The sequence below is a fragment of the Eufriesea mexicana genome, unplaced genomic scaffold (assembly GCF_001483705.2).
Source record: "Eufriesea mexicana isolate 0111107269 unplaced genomic scaffold, ASM148370v2 scaffold953, whole genome shotgun sequence".
Lineage (NCBI taxonomy): Eukaryota > Metazoa > Arthropoda > Insecta > Hymenoptera > Apidae > Eufriesea > Eufriesea mexicana.
Window position 1 is genome coordinate 373,089 of NW_016909094.1, and position 21,860 is coordinate 394,948.

The 21,860-nt window shown below is 26.8% G+C and overlaps 1 protein-coding gene across 1 annotated transcript in view; it reads right to left on the bottom strand.

Moving 5' to 3' along the window:
• wun (wunen) overlaps positions 1–21,860 on the bottom strand; it is a 207,394-nt gene that overhangs the window by 168,503 nt on the left and 17,031 nt on the right. The window contains exon 2 of the mRNA XM_017899586.1: positions 4,032–4,183. Within this exon, the coding sequence (XP_017755075.1) occupies positions 4,032–4,183 (152 nt within the window). The remainder of the gene's footprint in view (positions 1–4,031; positions 4,184–21,860) is intronic.

Consider the following 21,860-nt stretch of genomic DNA (forward strand, 5'->3'; position numbering starts at 1 on the left):
AACCTAATTAAATATTATTATTAAATTATTATTTATAATATTTAATTATTAATAATAATATTTATGAACAATTATAATATTATAATTAATATAAATATATTATTATTAAACCTAATTAATAATATTCATTAACCATTTTTATTATATTTAAATATAAAGAAACTGAATTATATATGTTATTATAAGACTTTTGTAACTCTTCCTTTAACATTCTTATGTACTATACCTAGCATAACTAATATTTTTATAACATACACAACATAATTGTACATGTCAATTACATATTATAATGGAACCTATTTTTCCATGTACAAATAGTAACAAAAGAAATTTGAGCAAACAAATTCTATTCTATCCTTTGTTGATAATTAAATATTACTTATTCAGACACAGAGAAAACATACAGAACATTCCTATTACCCATGATAAGCAGAATGGTTTCAAAAGAAAAAAGTGATCTTCTAAAGTCAGATAGAAAAAGATTTTATACCACAATAAATTAATCAATTTATGATTCCGTTTGATATTTTTAATTTATGATTTCCTTATTCTTATTTCTTTTAACATTTCAAATAATAAATTTTAGACATATGCTTTCAATACTATATTAATACGACACTTTTATTTCATTTTATCTCCTTTATTAACTCCCTTATATCCCATAAAAAGACAGAATACTTTTTGGTTTTCTTATACAGAAAATTTCATGAAACTAAAATTGAATATAACGTTAACGCGTTTCAAGGTAACAAAAGATTGTATAAAACATCATATGATGTCATTTATAATGTGATGTCACTGTGATGTCACTGTGATGTCATTTCAGAGATTTGAGAATAAATTGCTTCTTCAGATAGAATTGTGCAAGTCTTTATACATTAATTTATGTACTTTGTTGTTCCCTAAGAAAAGATACGAAGATGCACCATTATCAGAAATGATTTAAGCTGTGAGATATTTTTTGATATCATGTAAGAAGTAACAATATCATGGAAGTTGCACATCCATATACATACCTATAATACTTCACTAATTTTAGTTTATTTTCTTATGCCTTTATTTTGTTATATATTTATACTGTACCATACTGTATTATCACATGTACTATATACTATATTATATTGTATTATTCTAATTTATTAATATGCTATTATTTGTATATTATTCATTTTTATATTATGAAAATAATATATATTCCTTAGTTATTAATATAATAATATTGCTATATAGAAAGTCAAAAGTCATAAGTTTCAGATTAAAGTGAAAAACTTTAAAGAATTATAATCTTTCTCTCATAAACGAACTAAAGGTCACAGATGGTAACGTTTAATTTACAAATATTCCTTCTTTAGATTAACTCAAAATACTTTTTTAGTTTTAGTAAACTACATTTATATTTCATTTATTCTCATTTTCAATTATAAACTATTTCAATATTGTTTCATCGTTTAAATAAAAGTTAGTATTCTTTGCACTAAACATAATTATAGCAAGTTTAACATAATTTTTTCCATAATCGATTTAAATGATACTTTAATAGTCTCAAGCAGTAGTTTATTGGATGATAATTTTTTAATCATATTTCAAAGAATCCAATATATTATATGCTAACCGACAAAGATACTATTAATCTCAGATTGTTATAATTTACCTTGCTTTTGCAATACCTTATATGTACTTTAATACAAAACAAATTAATACAGAAATTATGTAATAACATTAACAAATCATCAGAAACAATACAATTTTAACAAATGAAGTAATGAATACAAATGATAGCTTTCTAAAACAAAGAAACAATTTTTGTAACTACACGTGGCATTAATTTTGTTTACAGTCTTATATAAACGATCGGAAAAGTTATCAAAAAATATCGCGATCGTAAAAAAAATTATGACTGAATAAATTATCACCCGATGCCATTATAATCACCCAATAGCATTGATAATGGAAGACAGTGGAAACTCTATTATCAGGCACACATTATTATAATGCTCTTATTATCTGCATGTTCTGTTATCTGAGATTCAGAACCTTCAGTTCATTATCTGGAGATTTTTCCTTCCGTGACCTTGAATTACGTATTTTGTTCCTGAATGGAAATGCTTCATGTTTCGTTAACTGTAAAATACCTCACACGAATCTGGTAACATAAATGTTGATATATCAATAAACCACACTCGATATATTACTTACAAATACAAAAATGAGTACATAAGGTTAAAAAAATTGGTTATACCATGTGCTGTTGGAAAAGTTTATCGATGACGTTAAATGGAACACTAAATATTGATCTTCTTCAATGACTCACGATCGTGAAACGCTGTTTCATAAAATACAGTAAAATGTTTACATGGTGATACTAAATGCAAACAGAAAAAAAATAAAGAAATCACGAATATTTAATATTCTGTCACCTGAATTTTGACTTGAATTTTAGCAGAAATATTGTAGGAAGGAAATCAAATACAGAAGAGTGAAAAAATTTCAAAAATTTACAGGTATAAAATTTTTAAATATTTCTTTGGATATTATATTCCATGAAATTATAAGAAAATAATTAAATAACAATTTTTAATATTCTTTCACCTGAATTTTGACTTGAATTTTAATAGCAAAATTGTGAAAAGGAAATCAAATACAGAAGAGTGAAAAAATTTTAAATATTTCTTTGGATATTATATTCCAGAAAATTATCAGAAAATAATTAAATAATTTTTAATATTCCTTCAGCTGAATTTTGACTTGAATTTTAGCAGAAAAATTGTGGGAAGGAATTGAAATACAGAAGAGTGAAAAATTTTCAAAAATTTACACGTATAAAATTTTTAAATATTTCTTTAGATATTATGTTCCATAAAATTATCAGAAAATAATTAAATAATATAAAATTGTTTTTATCGTGAAATAGATTGATTTACGTAAATTACTCGTTAGGTTATGAAATATTGATAAATCATAGTTCAAAATTTCAAATACAGTGTAATCATCTTAAGATATAAATATAAATCTAGTAAAAAGACATTTTTTAGTCCAAGCTTGTAAATGTCAATTTCTGTTATCTACACAAATAGATGATAAAACCATTGACCTCGAGAATATAAGCAACATGTTTCTGTCTTTTAAATATTACTTAAAAATATTTCGTTGGGAAGAAAAAAAATTCTATCGACCGAAAAGTCATTTACTTCAATAGACATTCCTCCTTATTGATTCGAATAATGTGTATTCGATTACGTTCCTCCTACAATGAGTTCTTGTATTGTCGATAAGATATAAAACACAGTAGTGAGAAAATGAATTAATAAATGGATATTACGAAGAGGCCTTGAAAGAGGAAAGATCATTATTTCATCAAGAAATATCAAAATGTAATGAACTACTACTTAAACATGAAAAATATAAAATTTATAATACAAAAAGATATAAAGCATTTTTTAATACGTAAATAATGCTATAAAAATAAACATGAATTCCAAAAATAATAATCTAAAATCGTGTTTAAAATTAATATCACGTTTAATTAATTCTAAAATTCACATTTAAAACAATGAAAATGAAAATAAAAATAAATAAAAAGAGAAATAAAAATAAAAATAATATTTATATTCTTTATAATACTTCATTCTTTGTATATAATTTCATTATTCTCCAATACTTTATTTTAATATTTCTTTTATCATTACTATTTTTAAATATTTTTAAATATCAAAAGCTTTTAAAATTGTAATATTAAGAACGTTAAAAATCTGAAAAAAAATTGGATAAACATCTACTAAAAAATTCTTATTAAATCGTCTTGGCAGTCAGCTGGTTGCAGTATTGCTAAAGTATTAAATATATCGCTTTCAAGCTTTAAATTCATCTTTTCAGCATCTCTCACGCACTCAGTATTCCCCACATATTTAAGAAACACCTCGTATAAAACAGCCCACCGCAAAAAACGTGAAGAACGATCTCGGCGTCGACGAGGTATCGTCTGACGCTTCTTTTTGGAACGTGGAAATCAAGAATCGCAGCAGGTGACTCACCGTACATATAGGAAGCAAAAGGCCAATAACGTAGAGCATCTCACTGGTTACCGTTGACGTGTGGAACGGGTAATATAACGACTCGTCATTGCAGAAGAATCCACGTTTGTACGGTTTACCGAACAAGAAGAACGACAGTACTGCCATGCTCACTGAAATCATAAAACGATCAAATTTTAATCATCTCTTATTCTTTTACATATCGAAATTTTACAAAAATACATCGATACATATTTATTATGTTATATATAAAACTTAAAAATTAGTTTTAATAACCACAAAATTCTTTATGTCTATTTGAACGTACTTTTTCATGCACTTTTACACGTGTCCTATTTATTTCCTTGCTACTTGTTTTAGGGTTAAGTCGCATATAAACAAACCGCACTACATTGCGCCTTGCAGCACTGCGCATCCTGCGCAAGACTACATAAAATCGCACAGGAATGCGCAGATGTTTCGTTCGTATATATAGTTATTCCATAATAGAAGGATTATGTAACATTTGACCAACCTAAATATATGAAGCGTGCAGTTTCCTTATGTTCCGATATTTATCGAGGAAATACCACGCTCCTATGCATAGCTATATATATCACACGGCACGATTCGGCTTGAATTCAATTTTGCATACACGCAAAAGGGTTATTAATACAGTTAGTGAAAGAAACATAGCGAGATAGTTAAATCAATGAAGTGTCAAAGTTTACATATCGAGGTTAGTTTGGTTAAGTGTAGGTCAGGTCTCAACGAGCAAATTGATGGGAACTTAAGAAAATAGATGTCCAAAACCATTTAGAACAACATTAACTGCAGTCGTGTCATCGAAAGATTTAAAATCTAGTTTAATACTTTAATTTAAGGTAATTTTAAACGAACAAAATATATTTACATGTGTGTATATATATATATATATGTATATGTTTATGTTTAATACTGTCATCGCCATGATGACCACAGATGACTAATGCAAAACTTTTTGTTTCAGGAAAGTTACTTACTGGTCATCGTCATGTAGTAAAATAAATATGTTAATGCTGCACAATACGTCATTAGTTATATCGCAAAATTACGTATGTCTACGCATTAACGCTGCATTCTCTCATCTGAATCATCTTTATATCTGTACACATTAGCACCTAACGTCCAAAACTACCTGTTTCACTGAATCAAGCACATGCTTTACCTATATTCTCTTATTATGCAACCAATTTCGAGAATGCTATAGTTACACTGTGTCTCATTGCATTAAGAAAACGACCATATCACATTTCGTAAATCAGCTGTTATAAATTACACATAATATTAAGCTACTGTTTCACCATTTATTTTTATTAGATGTATTTACATTTAATCTCACATTTGTAAATAACATTTATTATTGCCATTTTTATATCAGCGTTTTATCATCTAGGTTATGCGAAACAGATAGTATGTCACCAAATCTATTCGAATATATTATTTTATTTATAATTTATAGATTTCTGAATTATCAAACATAGTATAATTATTTTCTGTGTTCTAATATGTATATATATATATTATGTTTTAGATCAAATCGAGTATGATGTTTGATAAACAAATGCAGTATAATTCTAGTAATTGAAATAATAAATGATATACTTTATATGTTCTTGCTGCTTATACTTTGAATTTCTATTTTTATATCTTCATATTTCTCTATTTTCCTTTATATTTTATTATAATTAAATCGTTTAATATAAGTATATCTACAAAATAAGTATATTGCTATTATTCTTATTATTACTATTATTAAATTAATTTAATGTGAAATTATTATAGTAATAATCATCGTCTTTTTTGTTTTAAGAAAATGTGAACCAACTTATCGATTGAAACGTGATCACATATGCGTGAGGAGAATGGAGATTTATAGCGCTCGTTGCGAACGGCGATACATCGTCCTTGACAGAAACGAGACATCATCGTATTATGAGATGACAATCCGTGTAATGATAACTAAATTTGTTGCTCGTGCGCGTCTAACCATGATATTGCGTGATTCAAAATATACATCGTCCTTGTGTGGCAATTCTTACGTTAGTTTCTGCTTCTTGTGTACTTTTTAAATAAGAAACAAACACGGGGGCAATGGTAATCTATTACCATTACAATACTATGACTCATGAGTGGTGTTGAGGAATACAGGTGTAATTATAGTTTCATACGATATTTCATGAATTTAGTGGAGTTATATATTAGATTGTTATTTAATCCACGACTTGTGATTCATATTCAGATGGAATCTATCGTTTCATGATAGTATAATCTGACATTGTAAGAAAGCTGATCAAATATTGGAATGAAGTTAATTTCTCATTTGTTTACAAAGTATCTGATATTGAATTGTAAATAAGATTGAAAATGTAAAAATTGTAAACACAGTTGTACTTATATGTATATGTAATTGTTTGTAATTAATATGTATTATATGTATTGTATTTATATGTAATTGTATGTTGTGCTTGAATTGTATATTGTATTTATATGTAATTGTATGTTGTGTTTGAATTGTATATTGTATTTATATGTATTGTATTTATATGTAATTGTATGTTGTGCTTGAATTGTATATTGTATTTATATGTAATTGTATGTTGTGTTTGAATTGTATATTGTATTTATATGTATTGTATTGATATATAATTGAATGTAATTATTTGTACCTTCTTGTATAGTTATTATTTGACCAAAGTATAAAAAGGAAATTGTCATTAATGTAATTGTTATTTTTTTAATAAATACGACTAAAATTGTCATTAAATTACTTGTAATAGTTTCAATATTTTATACTCAATTATTCTGTTCCTATACAATATTGTTATATTATTTTTTACTTTTTTTTATGACATTTTAAATTAATTTTTTACTGTTTGATAAGTGTTTGAGATTCTACAATTTAATATTATTTTACAATTCCGGTTCATTCTTACATTCTATCAGAGATTTTCTTACGTCCCTTTTCAAGAATTCGATATGAAATTTCCCAAGTTTACATTCCACATGTCTTTATATTCAACGATCTAAATTCAATCAGGTTATTACCTACATAATTACCAAGAATTTACAATAAAAAAGCTGTGTATAAAACGCGTAATACATATTACCTAACCTAACAACACCTCCTACACCGTTACCATCTAAAACCATTACATCCAGATATTATACATCGCATTAAAAGACACACCTTGGTTTATGACGTACAACTTTATCAACTTCAATTACTCGCTACTGTCAAGCAATTTACAACCCGAAGAATTACCATTTTCATAATTCGCTGATCATCAATGTGTCTCGATTGCATCACATTTTAGCGAGATATCACGTGAGATTACCGGTTGAGCTGATTTCCTCCTTTTTCACACGCAACGATTTTACAATAAATCAACGATTAGCGGTGACTACGATAATTCGAATATTGAACGTCAATCCCCCTATCAGTCACGTAATCCTTTACCGTAACGAGTTTCCATAATTTTCGATAACCACCGGTCGATAAGCTACCGAGGTTTCGTGCGCGCGTTATCTGTCGCATCTAGTTTGCGATGGCAACGTCGCGAAAAGGGGAGGAAAAATCAGGAATAAACCACCAGGGAAATTATGGCGTGGCCGGTGGAACGCTGACGTGGTTATCCTTCGCTGTTTACTCGATGAAAATCGTCAGATGCCTCGCCTCCGCTACCTGGAAATCGCTCGACCGAGTCAGCTATTAAGATAATTGTCAGGCTCGCTTTTAAGTAAAACGAGGCAATACGGTGAGCAGGTTGTAACAACTGCAACGACTTGCATGGGATCACACGTGGTCATTATTTATGTAGTTGACTACGTCGAAGCCAAGCGGCGTTGCATATATTTTACGGACTGGTTGAAGTTTCATGATCATTCGCCGGTAATTGTGCCTCGAATTTATTGCTGACCACAGGGGGAGCTGGTAATATTTAGAAATATGCGGGATACGTTGTGTTTTCGGAGCTATTGGCATGTTGTCTGCATTGGCTTTCCGAGAAGCGGGACGGTTTTATCGCTTCGTTGAATAGCAGACAAGGGATAAAATTTTGACAGGTAATCGCTGGGAGATTTTCAATCCTTCTCAACGCTGAACTCGGCGTTTTATTCTTGTTTCACTTTTTCTTGTTTTTCTTTTTCAGTTTTAAATTGTAACACACACGTACGTAATTTATACACGTATACCCCTGTGTTGGATTGCCACTTGTCACGAACGTTTCGAATTCTTAGACAAATTTTACGTTACAAGAATTTAACGCACAAGCAGATACTAATAGTTTATTTATATAGTAGTCACTATAATCATTATTTTTATAATATCTAATTGATATAAAGCTTTTAGAAATAAAATGAGAAAATAATGTAAGTATATCATCCTTAATTTTATAAATAGTTTTACAGTACACCTTTTGTTGTATTTAACCTATAATCCATATTTTGAATATAATTCGAAAAAACAAAGGATACTAGTTGTAAAAATCTGAAAGGATAGAATATTCTAAATCAGATATTACTAAAAATATGTAGTGTGACTCTAGATACAAATATAAAATAACATTTTTTAATAGGTTTCCCTATTTTTAAATAAAGCAAATGTGAAAATTTTTCAGGTGCATATGATGCGACTAAACTTTGACTATGCTGAGTTTTCAACAGGCGAAAGGGTGTACCGATATTTAATCAACTTTAGGAAGCAATTGTTTGTAAGAACATTTTATCGAAATTAGACAAGTAATCATTCCTTTATTACCACTTTTATTACTTTTTCTACCAATATACGTATAATTAATTTTATTATAATTTAAGTTTTTATAGTAATAGTCTATAGTGTAATATACAAAGTGCTAAATATTATTTATCATAAGATAAAATATCCTAATTCCTAATAACAATGGGATATATATGTTGACAGCTCTACACAATGGAAACATAAATATACGTGAACTGGAAGAATTTTTAATCTCAATTCTTTTGGAAACAGGACTTCGTATCGAAGAAATTTATTCCACATTTTCGATTCGTCGTTGCATGTAAAATCGCTCCATTATCGATTGCATCACTCGTTACGTTACACCCAGCGTAACTGAATTACAGAAAGCTCATGACAATAACTCGTTGGATCTAAACGAACTGGAACTAAACGTAGAATATAGCTTGAAGTAAAACGAATTACAACCTGTTACTATAATATTCTCGACATCGTATTACATTTTTTGTTACGTCGAGCGGAAATTGGATGAATAGATTACGATATTAAATCATGGGGGACATTAAATTTCACTAGAATTAAGTTAAACTCGAACTTCGACGATTCGAGGAGCGTTAACGATAATTAGTGCACGTTATCATGCGTTTTCTGTCATTCGCGTAATTGGGTTGCATGTTTATCAGAATCACTATACTCGATGTCGTAACATCCGTTCCGGATAAAATCATTCTATTTAGAATTTTAATTAACGCTCTATGGTAAATCTAACAAGCAAAAACTGGATAAGCGCTTCCATTAATTCTCCGTTACGCGTGTATAAACTTGTTTGCTCGGTATTCGTGAAAAATTAAAATCATTGATACAGATAGTTTCAACGCTTCAGAGGCGGATAACGAGTTTTAACTCCCATTCGATGATCTAAACGTAAAAGGCGAATCGAAAGTATCAAATTAATTTAAACCTACCAACAAATCACCGTTTATATGTATTTATTTACTTGCAAAAATTTACGCTATAGTTTGAAACATTATTTGACTATCTTTTCACAGTAATTTCAACGAACCTTGCTATAACTCTTACTAGTTAATTTTACTGGCGAATTTTATTGACTAAATTTAATACTTAATAGTAAACAATTAATTGGAATTCAAGGAAACAAATATTGCGTTGATATATATCAATAAAAATTTCTATGGCTAAAATGAAAATTTAAATTTTTGAGAAAATGTATCAATGTTGCATAGCAGTACTAATATTATATTCTACTGCATCATAATCGTTACCAATAAATGTTATAATAATATAAAATTCATTAAAGAGTATGTATACATATATATGTTTAATTATAAAATATAATTATACACATTATACGACAAGTCAATATTTAAAAGATATTATTGTTTCTTGCAAAAAATTGATCATTCTTAACAACATCATATGCGTAAATTTAAAAAAGTATTTCTTACAAGAAATATCATACTTATTATAAACATAATTATTAACTTATTTTATGGTTATTATTATTAAAACTGTCATTATTATTATAACATTATTATCTTCAATGTATTTGCAAGTTGGAGAAAACTTGTTCAATTACCATAAGTTTATTAAATTCGCATAACAGAATTTCTAAGTCATGAAAGAAACAATCATAGTGCAATTCCCCTACGCTGGAATATACGCGATTGAGCAATCAAACTATAAAACGTTCGTGCTTTCTGTTATTTCATCTAATAATATCATGTGAAATGAGAATCGCGAGCATCAACATGTTTCTCGCGTTTCTCGCTGCCAATAAACGTAATCGATACGAATACGAAAACAATTTGCAGTAACAGTATCCGTGTCGGTAATCTTACTGGGTGTAATACTCGCGGTTCGAATGCACTTGGTGAACGCGTGTTATGCAAGGACTGATAATGAACACAATACGTGTATATTATTCGTGATTACGAACGGGACGGGAGATCGCGTACAGTCTAAGCAAAACGGATTTAGATCCGCCTTGACATCCATTTAAAAGTATAGGTGTACTTCAGGCAGTCGTCATCGCCGCGAATTTCTGCAGACCGGATGACTAAGCATACCCAACCATTTAACAATACCGTTGTCCCCAGCTGCCATTCACCTATCCTTATCGATTGTATTAATAATGTATTAACGCATCTCAAGTTCCTCGAATGCGAAACGTGAAAGTTACTTTTCCATCATCTTGCGCTCAATTTTTCTCCTTCCTTTTGCTGCGGTTATACATAGCTTCTTGCATATGTATCGTATGAACAATATATTTATTCAGATGTTATGGTACATTGCATAGATATTTCTAATTCCATGTAAACAAATGCTGGAAAATTATATTGTATATTTCTTTCATATTTTTATATTCTATATTTTGATTGTATACAAAGAGATTAATACCCATAAATAAAATAAAATAAAATAAAATAAAATAAAATATAGGTTGATACTTTTCTGTGAATAATGTCTAGATGCATCGACCAATGTAAAAAAAAATATGATTCATTTTAAAAAAACAGAAATGACATTCAAATGTCTTCTACATATACATATACAAGAAACCTAATCCCATGTTAAAAATTTTTCGCTACACGTAATAATAAAGAGTTAAACCTAAAGGGCAATCTTTACTGAGCCACCCTGTATATATTTGTATAGTTTACTGAAAATGAAAGTTAGAGTAGGATTTTTTTTAATGTGATTTAATATTGTGTGGTAGGAATATTTAGTTATTTATAGAAGCATTTGCAATTTGTTGATAAATATAAAAACTGGAAATACAGAATATTCCATGACCTACAAGAGAAGTGTTTAAGATAATAATTGTATTATATTACGTTTGATATTTTAGATTCTATTGCGGTTATACTTAAGTGCATATTATGGTTTGTTATGACATATTATGTTCGTTAGAATATTTTGTATTTTATTATATTGCGGTGATACTGGCCTATCTGTTATTTCAAATTGTATAGTGTAGATATTCATGCTATTTTAATACTTCTGTCATATCATATGCACCTGTAATATGTAATATAATACTAAATAGATGTAAAATAAGATAAAAATACATCCACAATATGTAATAGAATAATAAATTAATGTATTATTAACATATACCTGTAACAAATAAGAATTTAATTTCTCTCTAAATTATTTTATAAAAATATTCTACACCTTGTACTCATTTTACATAAACACAAAATAATATCTATTAAAAATTAAATTATTAATAAAGACAGTGATATTTGACATAAAGAAATATCATTGTAGGTTTTCCCTAAAAAAATATATTATAATTCATTAATATTTAGTATTCTTTATTCTGTTACAAAATAAATTTTATATCAATTATCACTATACTCAACATTTATAATAAATAGTAGTGTCCTGATTACATTGCATTTTATATGCTTTGTAAATGTGACATTAATATCATAATTCATTTAATGTATAATTTATTATAAATTATGCGAAGGTGCTCTTAATATAATATACGTACACATTAATTGAAATAAGAAGAAATTTTAAAAGGAAACTGGCTAATTTATGTATAATACTAATTACGATATTTGCTGTCAACGTTGAGTAGGCGTATTGAAAGTATGCTATTTCCAATTTATTATACAGTTCAACTATTATCTATAATCATAATTTATGTATCTTTCTATATGTAATAAAACAACAGAAACAGAATATTAGGCCTGAAAAAAACGAAACTTTTTTATAAGAATATTGATTTATGTACATTATTTATATGACTATGATATTTATTTTATTAATAAATGACAAAATATTAATGAAAAATGTAAGGTCTAACTGAATTTATTGTTTACTTGATTGACTTCCATTTTTGAATAACTACTGTAGAATAAAAAAAATTAATAGCTTGTCGAATTTTTCATTTAATTATTTAACGTGAACTTATATGAAACAAAATTAAATTAAAGAATTTTGAATTACTCATTTATGAGTTTGAATTTATAATGGATTTTATAAAGACAAGATAACTTACGTAATTTTAATAAATTGTTAATTCTTTATCAAATATTTATTATTTTACAATCATTTTATTTTAGATACTATAATTACTCGTATTTCAAATTTTCATTTATGTATTTAATATTATAATTAATTCTTCGATTATTTATTCGCTAAACTTTAACGTTATATTAATTTCACGATTCAAACGACATTATTTTTCAACATTATCGACCAATGTAAAAAAAAATATGATTCATTTTAAAAAAACAGAAATGACATTCAAATGTCTTCTACATATACATATACAAGAAACCTAATCCCATGTTAAAAATTTTTCGCTACACGTAATAATAAAGAGTTAAACCTAAAGGGCAATCTTTACTGAGCCACCCTGTATATATTTGTATAGTTTACTGAAAATGAAAGTTAGAGTAGGATTTTTTTTAATGTGATTTAATATTGTGTGGTAGGAATATTTAGTTATTTATAGAAGCATTTGCAATTTGTTGATAAATATAAAAACTGGAAATACAGAATATTCCATGACCTACAAGAGAAGTGTTTAAGATAATAATTGTATTATATTACGTTTGATATTTTAGATTCTATTGCGGTTATACTTAAGTGCATATTATGGTTTGTTATGACATATTATGTTCGTTAGAATATTTTGTATTTTATTATATTGCGGTGATACTGGCCTATCTGTTATTTCAAATTGTATAGTGTAGATATTCATGCTATTTTAATACTTCTGTCATATCATATGCACCTGTAATATGTAATATAATACTAAATAGATGTAAAATAAGATAAAAATACATCCACAATATGTAATAGAATAATAAATTAATGTATTATTAACATATACCTGTAACAAATAAGAATTTAATTTCTCTCTAAATTATTTTATAAAAATATTCTACACCTTGTACTCATTTTACATAAACACAAAATAATATCTATTAAAAATTAAATTATTAATAAAGACAGTGATATTTGACATAAAGAAATATCATTGTAGGTTTTCCCTAAAAAAATATATTATAATTCATTAATATTTAGTATTCTTTATTCTGTTACAAAATAAATTTTATATCAATTATCACTATACTCAACATTTATAATAAATAGTAGTGTCCTGATTACATTGCATTTTATATGCTTTGTAAATGTGACATTAATATCATAATTCATTTAATGTATAATTTATTATAAATTATGCGAAGGTGCTCTTAATATAATATACGTACACATTAATTGAAATAAGAAGAAATTTTAAAAGGAAACTGGCTAATTTATGTATAATACTAATTACGATATTTGCTGTCAACGTTGAGTAGGCGTATTGAAAGTATGCTATTTCCAATTTATTATACAGTTCAACTATTATCTATAATCATAATTTATGTATCTTTCTATATGTAATAAAACAACAGAAACAGAATATTAGGCCTGAAAAAAACGAAACTTTTTTATAAGAATATTGATTTATGTACATTATTTATATGACTATGATATTTATTTTATTAATAAATGACAAAATATTAATGAAAAATGTAAGGTCTAACTGAATTTATTGTTTACTTGATTGACTTCCATTTTTGAATAACTACTGTAGAATAAAAAAAATTAATAGCTTGTCGAATTTTTCATTTAATTATTTAACGTGAACTTATATGAAACAAAATTAAATTAAAGAATTTTGAATTACTCATTTATGAGTTTGAATTTATAATGGATTTTATAAAGACAAGATAACTTACGTAATTTTAATAAATTGTTAATTCTTTATCAAATATTTATTATTTTACAATCATTTTATTTTAGATACTATAATTACTCGTATTTCAAATTTTCATTTATGTATTTAATATTATAATTAATTCTTCGATTATTTATTCGCTAAACTTTAACGTTATATTAATTTCACGATTCAAACGACATTATTTTTCAACATTAGAAAAATCTAAATTTACAACTTATTCCATTGCCGTCGCTTACATTCATTTTTTGCAAACAAGAACCAAAGGTTTGCAACTTTGCATCAATTACAGGATGATTTTAAAAATGTAAAACTGGATCTGCAAAAAAATTGAATTAAAAAATTACTACTGAATTTTTGTAAAATGTAAATACAATTTTTAAAATATCATCCTAAAAATTTCTGATATTTTAACAAATATAATTATCAAATAAATGTTTCCAATCATAATGCTTGACAATATCTTCAAAGGTAAATGATTGCTTTTCTATATTCTTGATACTTTTTTATCATAAATCTTAATTTTTACGTGCATTGTATTCATTTCCATTTAACATAATTATCTTAATTACTTAATAAACAAACTAATAATTATTATATTAATAACTATTATAATTATATAATAATAGCATAATCATAATAAAGTTACAATAATTATAATAATATACAATGTTATAATATAATAACAATAACAACATAATAATAATAAATAATAATTAATAAATATACAATTATAAAAATCTCATAAGTTGCTAAGGAAATGTTATACTGACTGAGAAATTGATTATTCAACTTTCAATTTCACTTTCCTATAGGTTAGGACATACTTCCATACATACCTACAAAAAGTTTCAAAACAACGTTAATACTATTTCTTGTAGTATGTGACAGTTCTTTTCAATACCTACTGTGTAAACTGAATCGAAACGTGTACAGCCACGCATATACAAATTAGAGTATCGATCTATTCACTTTTGACAACAAACAAACGAAAGATTCCACAACTGTTTGTCATATGGCAAAGTCATACATCGACTGACCTCGATACTGGCCATAACCTCAATTCATACAAACCTCAAGGCTGTTCCATATGTTTAGACAAAGGTACGGTATATCGACTGACATAATTTACAAAATACAATTTTGAAAAACAATCATAAAACATTTATTTCATGAATATATGATTTTGGTAAAATCAAAATATATCATTCAAATTATTTATTTATTTTTAATTTACGAAACGTTTGTATTCGAAATACTACGAACGAAGATAAATTATTTCCTGATGAAAAGTGAATCAATCTTACTGATAACTGAGAACCTATAAATCGCCAATAACTTTATCAGTTGAACGTTAAACACTAATTGAAAGGTACAAGAGGTAAATCGGTTATAAATCATGCAAAAAGAGAAATGACGATGAGTAAAAATAAAAATTGAAGATTAACCCATTTGCATCCAAGCGCTGAATATTCCGCGAGCCACGACAGTCCTCTATCACAGAGCGCGGAATATTCCGTGAGCTACGACTGTCGCCTATCACCGAGCGCGGAATAATCCGCGAGCTGACTTTTTCCATTGCCAGTTGCTGAATATTCTTCATATGTCACAGATCACGTTTGATCCCTTTTGTGAACATCTCATCTACATCGGTTCATTATATTCTTAACAAGTTTTACTTTTGTCGTGAAAATCCTTTTAACTGCCACTATGAGTAGGTGCTGATTCACGCGCAGTGATACGGGCTAGTCGTCAGTTGAACGTCGCTGATGCCTGAACACGGCACCTTAATGATTCAAATGGGTTAAGCCTTCATAGAACATACATGTACCACTTATTTTTCAATGTGATATATTTGGCATCGTGGGATAATTGTAAATTTGATATATTAATTAATAGCCATCTTCAGAAACTGATTAAATGGTGACTGAGTGCAAAGGGTTAAAAATAGAACGCTACACGAAAGAACGTGTCTTCATTATTGAGCAATATTTACAATTTTTAATTAAAAACCTGTGTTTTCTATCAAAATGACTTCTTGCGTGAATTTTTGACACCCAATACTTAGAATGTGTGTGTATTTCTTTCAACAGAATATCGTTGTAGTTCATTGTGTGAGTGCGTATTCTCAACTTGCTGCTAATTTTATATTTATTTTCGTCTTTTGCGAAAGTTGTGGTTTGAATAAAGAACTTCGTATGTAAATTGAATAAATTCTTCCGTATTCGAGTGACTCACGTTATTTACCGTTTCTATTCCTCAAGTCCGTTCTCAATGATGATGTTTTACCTCGTATCGCACGTATTGGTAATTTCAAATTCCGCGGCGTCCTCGTATTGCTCATCAACTTTTATCGAATCCAAGATTCTATTTTAAATCAATTATCAATATCTTACATTTAATCTCATTATAAAATTCTACTTATCTAATCATAACATCTTATTTTGCATTCAATTTTTATTAAATATAATATTTATTCCATTTTTTACAGAATATAATATTCTATATATATTTCATTCATTATATAGGGTGAGTCATTTAAATCTGCCATCTAGACTTATTCTTAAATTCGTTCTATGAAAAAATTATTTAAATGAAAATTAATTTTGCATCAAGGAGGACGTAAAATATGTAGTGTCCCAAAATTTTCGCAAAATTTGAATTTCGCGCCATTTGTGCGATAAAGTATTGCCAACGAAGAAAAAAGATACTAAGTATATTGATGTATACTTTATGAATCAATAAAAATTTACAATTTTTAATTAAAAACCTGTGTTTTCTATCAAAATTACTTCTTGCCTGAATTTTTGGTCATATAATACAAGGTCATCTTACTTAGCTTTTCAACTATTGAGTTGACCAAAAAATAATATCTATATCTTGGTATAAAGCGGTAATTATTTCGTTTGAAATGAAAAAAAACTTCGTTAAATAATATATTGACCATTCTAACCTATAATAAATAAATTCGAATTAGTGACATTCTTTCGTACTAAAAGAAAGACACCATTTACTGCAAAAATCCGAGATCACTTATTGACCAACCTAATATAGCAAATATGTATTTAACATTTCACTATACCTAATAATTGAGAAAATATCGAATGTTGGAAGAAAACAATAATGAAACCATATAAAAGATATATAAAAGTATATTATTAAATAAAACTATATTATATATAATTATTATTTATAAATCAAACCAATTATTGTCAATTATAGTCAAATATTACGATCAGAAAACAATTAGAAAGTTTTAAAATCACGGCTTAGAAAAACAAACATATTACATAAAACTAAAAAAAAAAAGAAAAAGTAGAAAAAATAGAAAATTGATCTGAATTTTTAAACATTCGTTAGAAGTGTAACGATTAATGGGTAAAGAAAAGATTTAAGAAAAAAGCAATGGCGTCGAAGGATTCAATTCTGGGACACCCTGTATGTATTTGTAGTATTTTACTATATTTTGTATTGGTAAATGAACATCGCAAAGCGTGACTTACTATCTCTAGCACTTCCAGAATAATTTCACTATCTGCCAGGATAATAGCTTTCACATATTTTATTACACCATAAAAGCGAGCCATGGGTAGAAAATCTAGAAGCCTGCGGGCTACCGTGAGCAGGACAAGAACATCGAAAGGGACTATCATTATTTCATAGACAACAAAAGGCTTTCTAATGAGTTCCAAAAATAAATTAGAAAGTAATTGATCATTTTGTGGGTTTATTGTTATGCTTCTTTTATTTTCTTATGTATCTTTCTTTGTTAATTCCCACTATATTTATATTCAATGTATCACTTCATGTATATAATAATAATACATAAACTATAATATAAGTAAGTAAATATAATATAGTAATATAGAAATACATATATGTATATGTTGATAGACAAGTGAATGTCATGGTATATATTATTCATTATATATTATATATTACTATGAAAATTATATATTGTTATAGCTTATATGCAAATAAATAAAGTATACAATATAAAATACAAAAAAAATAAAAAAGGTAGTAAATAATTTACAAGAAAAATACAAGAATCTTAATAATAAAAAGATAGTGAAATATAATGAATACAAAGAATAGATTCTTGTATTTTTCTTGTAAATTACTTACTACCCTTCTTCATTTTGCCTGTATTTTATATTGTATACTTTATTTTTTTCATATAAGTTATAACAATATATAATTTTCATAGTAATATACAATATATAATGAATAATATATACCATAACACATAATATCTATAATAATAAATAATCAATGAATGTGTAACAACATAATATATTAATGTAGAACAATATAGCAAATTCTTTTATTCGATATATTAAATCTTTACATTAAAAGTCATGAAGTCATGAAAATATCGTGTACTGTTGATCAAGTTTACTTTCCACGAAATTACATAAAAATTACACAAGGAATTTTAATTAACATATGTAAATGATGTGAACATTGTATGTATCAAGCATGAACTAATTGCTTTTTAAGTTATTAAAATGAGTAATATTTAAACTAATTACTTCAAGATAATAGCATTTGAATTACCCCTATTTGATACAATTTATTATTTTATATTTATTAAAATTACTTAACATAATTTATTATTTTATAATTATCTGAGAGAGCATATTATGTTTATTATATTATATTCAAATTAATTGACATAATTTACAATTTTATAATTATTTGACATAATATATTTTTATAAAATACTACACATAATACACAATATTACTTTATGTATTATTTATATTTGTTTACACAACATTCTATATAATATAAATCTCCTTACTAAATTTCCTTCACTCTTCACTGTAATAACTTCTTTGTATCTTTATCATAAGAAATAGAGAAAGAATAAATGAGCCACTCCATCGTGATAAGATCTTGCAGAAAAGCGAAAAATTCCATAATTCGTTACTTCAAACAACATTATTACTACATCAGCTTTCCATTAATAGCAATTACGACATTTCCAATATTTATCATTATTAAATAATAAAACTCGTTCCAGAGCGTGCATTCTCTGCACAACATGTTATTGTAAAACGTGTTGGCAATTTCCCCTGTAAACTGGTATTGGAGTTCAAAAAAGGAAGAAGAACGCGGCGCAGACCACGAAAGGATATCCTTCATGCGTGCAATTTCCTCACCTTAACACCGTCAGTGAAAAGCCATGAATAATATCACGGTCTACTTACATTTATCACCTTTTTATGTATTAATAGCGGCATTAAAAATCTTGGTACTTTTATCAAATCATGCCATACCATGATAATAAAAGGATTCTAGATACACAACCCATAAAAATTCAATAAAACCAATATTTTTCAATCATCTCTTTCACTCCTTAAGTCTCATTCGGTATTCATTTCTGTTTGTGAATGGTCTGTTTGTATAAATAAAATATAAACAGAAATAACAGAAAATGAGATGTAGGTTTAGCTGTACGTTCTTCTTTATCTCAGATTTTATTTTTTTATGACTATCATAAATGTCATATTCTTTATTGTTTATACTCTAATATGTTCGTTTAAAATAGAGGAGCTGAAAGTAAAATTATACGTGTGTCTGAATATTTTTGTGATCGACTGTATGTTATGAATGTGTGCGATTAGAGATAGGAATGTAAGTACAGTTTGAATAGAAATAATTAATACTATAATATCATGACACTTGAAGAAGTATTGTCAATATTACAATTTTTAAAGAGAAATTAATAAAGACTTTGTTATGAGATTTAATTAATAATTTGTATATAATTAATCACTGATTTAAAGCTTAATAATAATTTTAATCTAATTAATAATATTACGTAATTTGTCATAACTCTTTTATAGAGATTGATACAATTGAAAACTATGAATTGAGAAAAGAATATGAATCTGTGAAAGAAGTTTTAATCTGAAAATTGTTTGACAATCTAAATTTCAAATTGTGTCTCAGAATATAAAATTCATATTATAGATAAATAATTAATAATATTAATCTAGTAAGTAACTAAAGAATAAGTAACTAAACATAAATAACTAAACATAAAGACTTCTAATATAAGTCTAAAAATTATTAAATTGTTTATTAAAATAGTAAAATATTAGGTATGATAATATTTTATTGTTTATTTATTGCTATATTCTTTAAATAAATATTCCACAAACAACATTCCAAATTTAACACAATACTTCTTCACTTTTGATACCCAGTTTATTACCCTAATAAAAAAAGTAAAGGTATAACTCTCTAATTATATCATAAACAAAGCACCTTGCAATTTACAAACCTATAAATACTCAAACGTTCGCTTTTCCCTTTATCAGCATCACCCTTCCTTTCAACATTCGACCACATTTCCCTATTACCGCTTCCCTTCATCAATTTCAACGCCCATAGTTTTAAATCATCCTGTGAATACAAACAGCCACCCTTTCACATTTAAATAAATTCCTCTTATCTGAATACCTGAAACAAAATCTATTAGCTAATTTCCATTTAAACGGGCGGACTTGGCCGGAATAAAATATACCAATGTACATAAAGAGTACGAAAAGTGTACATTTCTGTGCTTTTTATCGAGATATATTTTATTCGAATTTAACTTAAAAATTAGAAAGTTGAGAAAATTATTAAATATAAATTCAGCATAATGTTTTATCGATATTTATATTTCATTTATTTATTTATAAAATATAAGTATAATATATTATTTATTTAACTTTTTATAAAAAATTATGCAAACCGTTACAATGAACACCCAGAATATATGCAATTGTATTAAAGCTATTATACCATTAAAGCATTTATAAAGTTTAAGTTCTACATGCATAATACCATCTGGGTCATACCATTTTCAGAGTTGAAGCAAAACTAAAATACCAATTACTGCTACTATTAATTATAAATCTGTATCTGCTTTGTATTACCTCGAAATAAAAAAAAAATTAATTATTATTACAAATGTGTTGTTAAAACATTATAAATCTATTTTCAACATGTAATCGATGATATTTTTAAATGTACTAAAATAATACAAATTAAAATTTTGATAAAAGGAAAACATACTATACTAGCTTGAGAAGAGAAAAATAGCATATAACGTGCAGTGTACACATACCAATTAAATTTATTACATAAAATGAACGTAATATCGTTATATAAACGAGAATGTCCTGTTATTCGTGATCAAAACATTAATTTTCGGAAAATAAATCATTCATAAGACATTTAACTCTTTCACGACTATGAAGCCATATATGGGTCTCAGGCGAAACGTTCGTTGGAAATTAACTGTTCGGGTGCCACGGGTCGTTGCAGA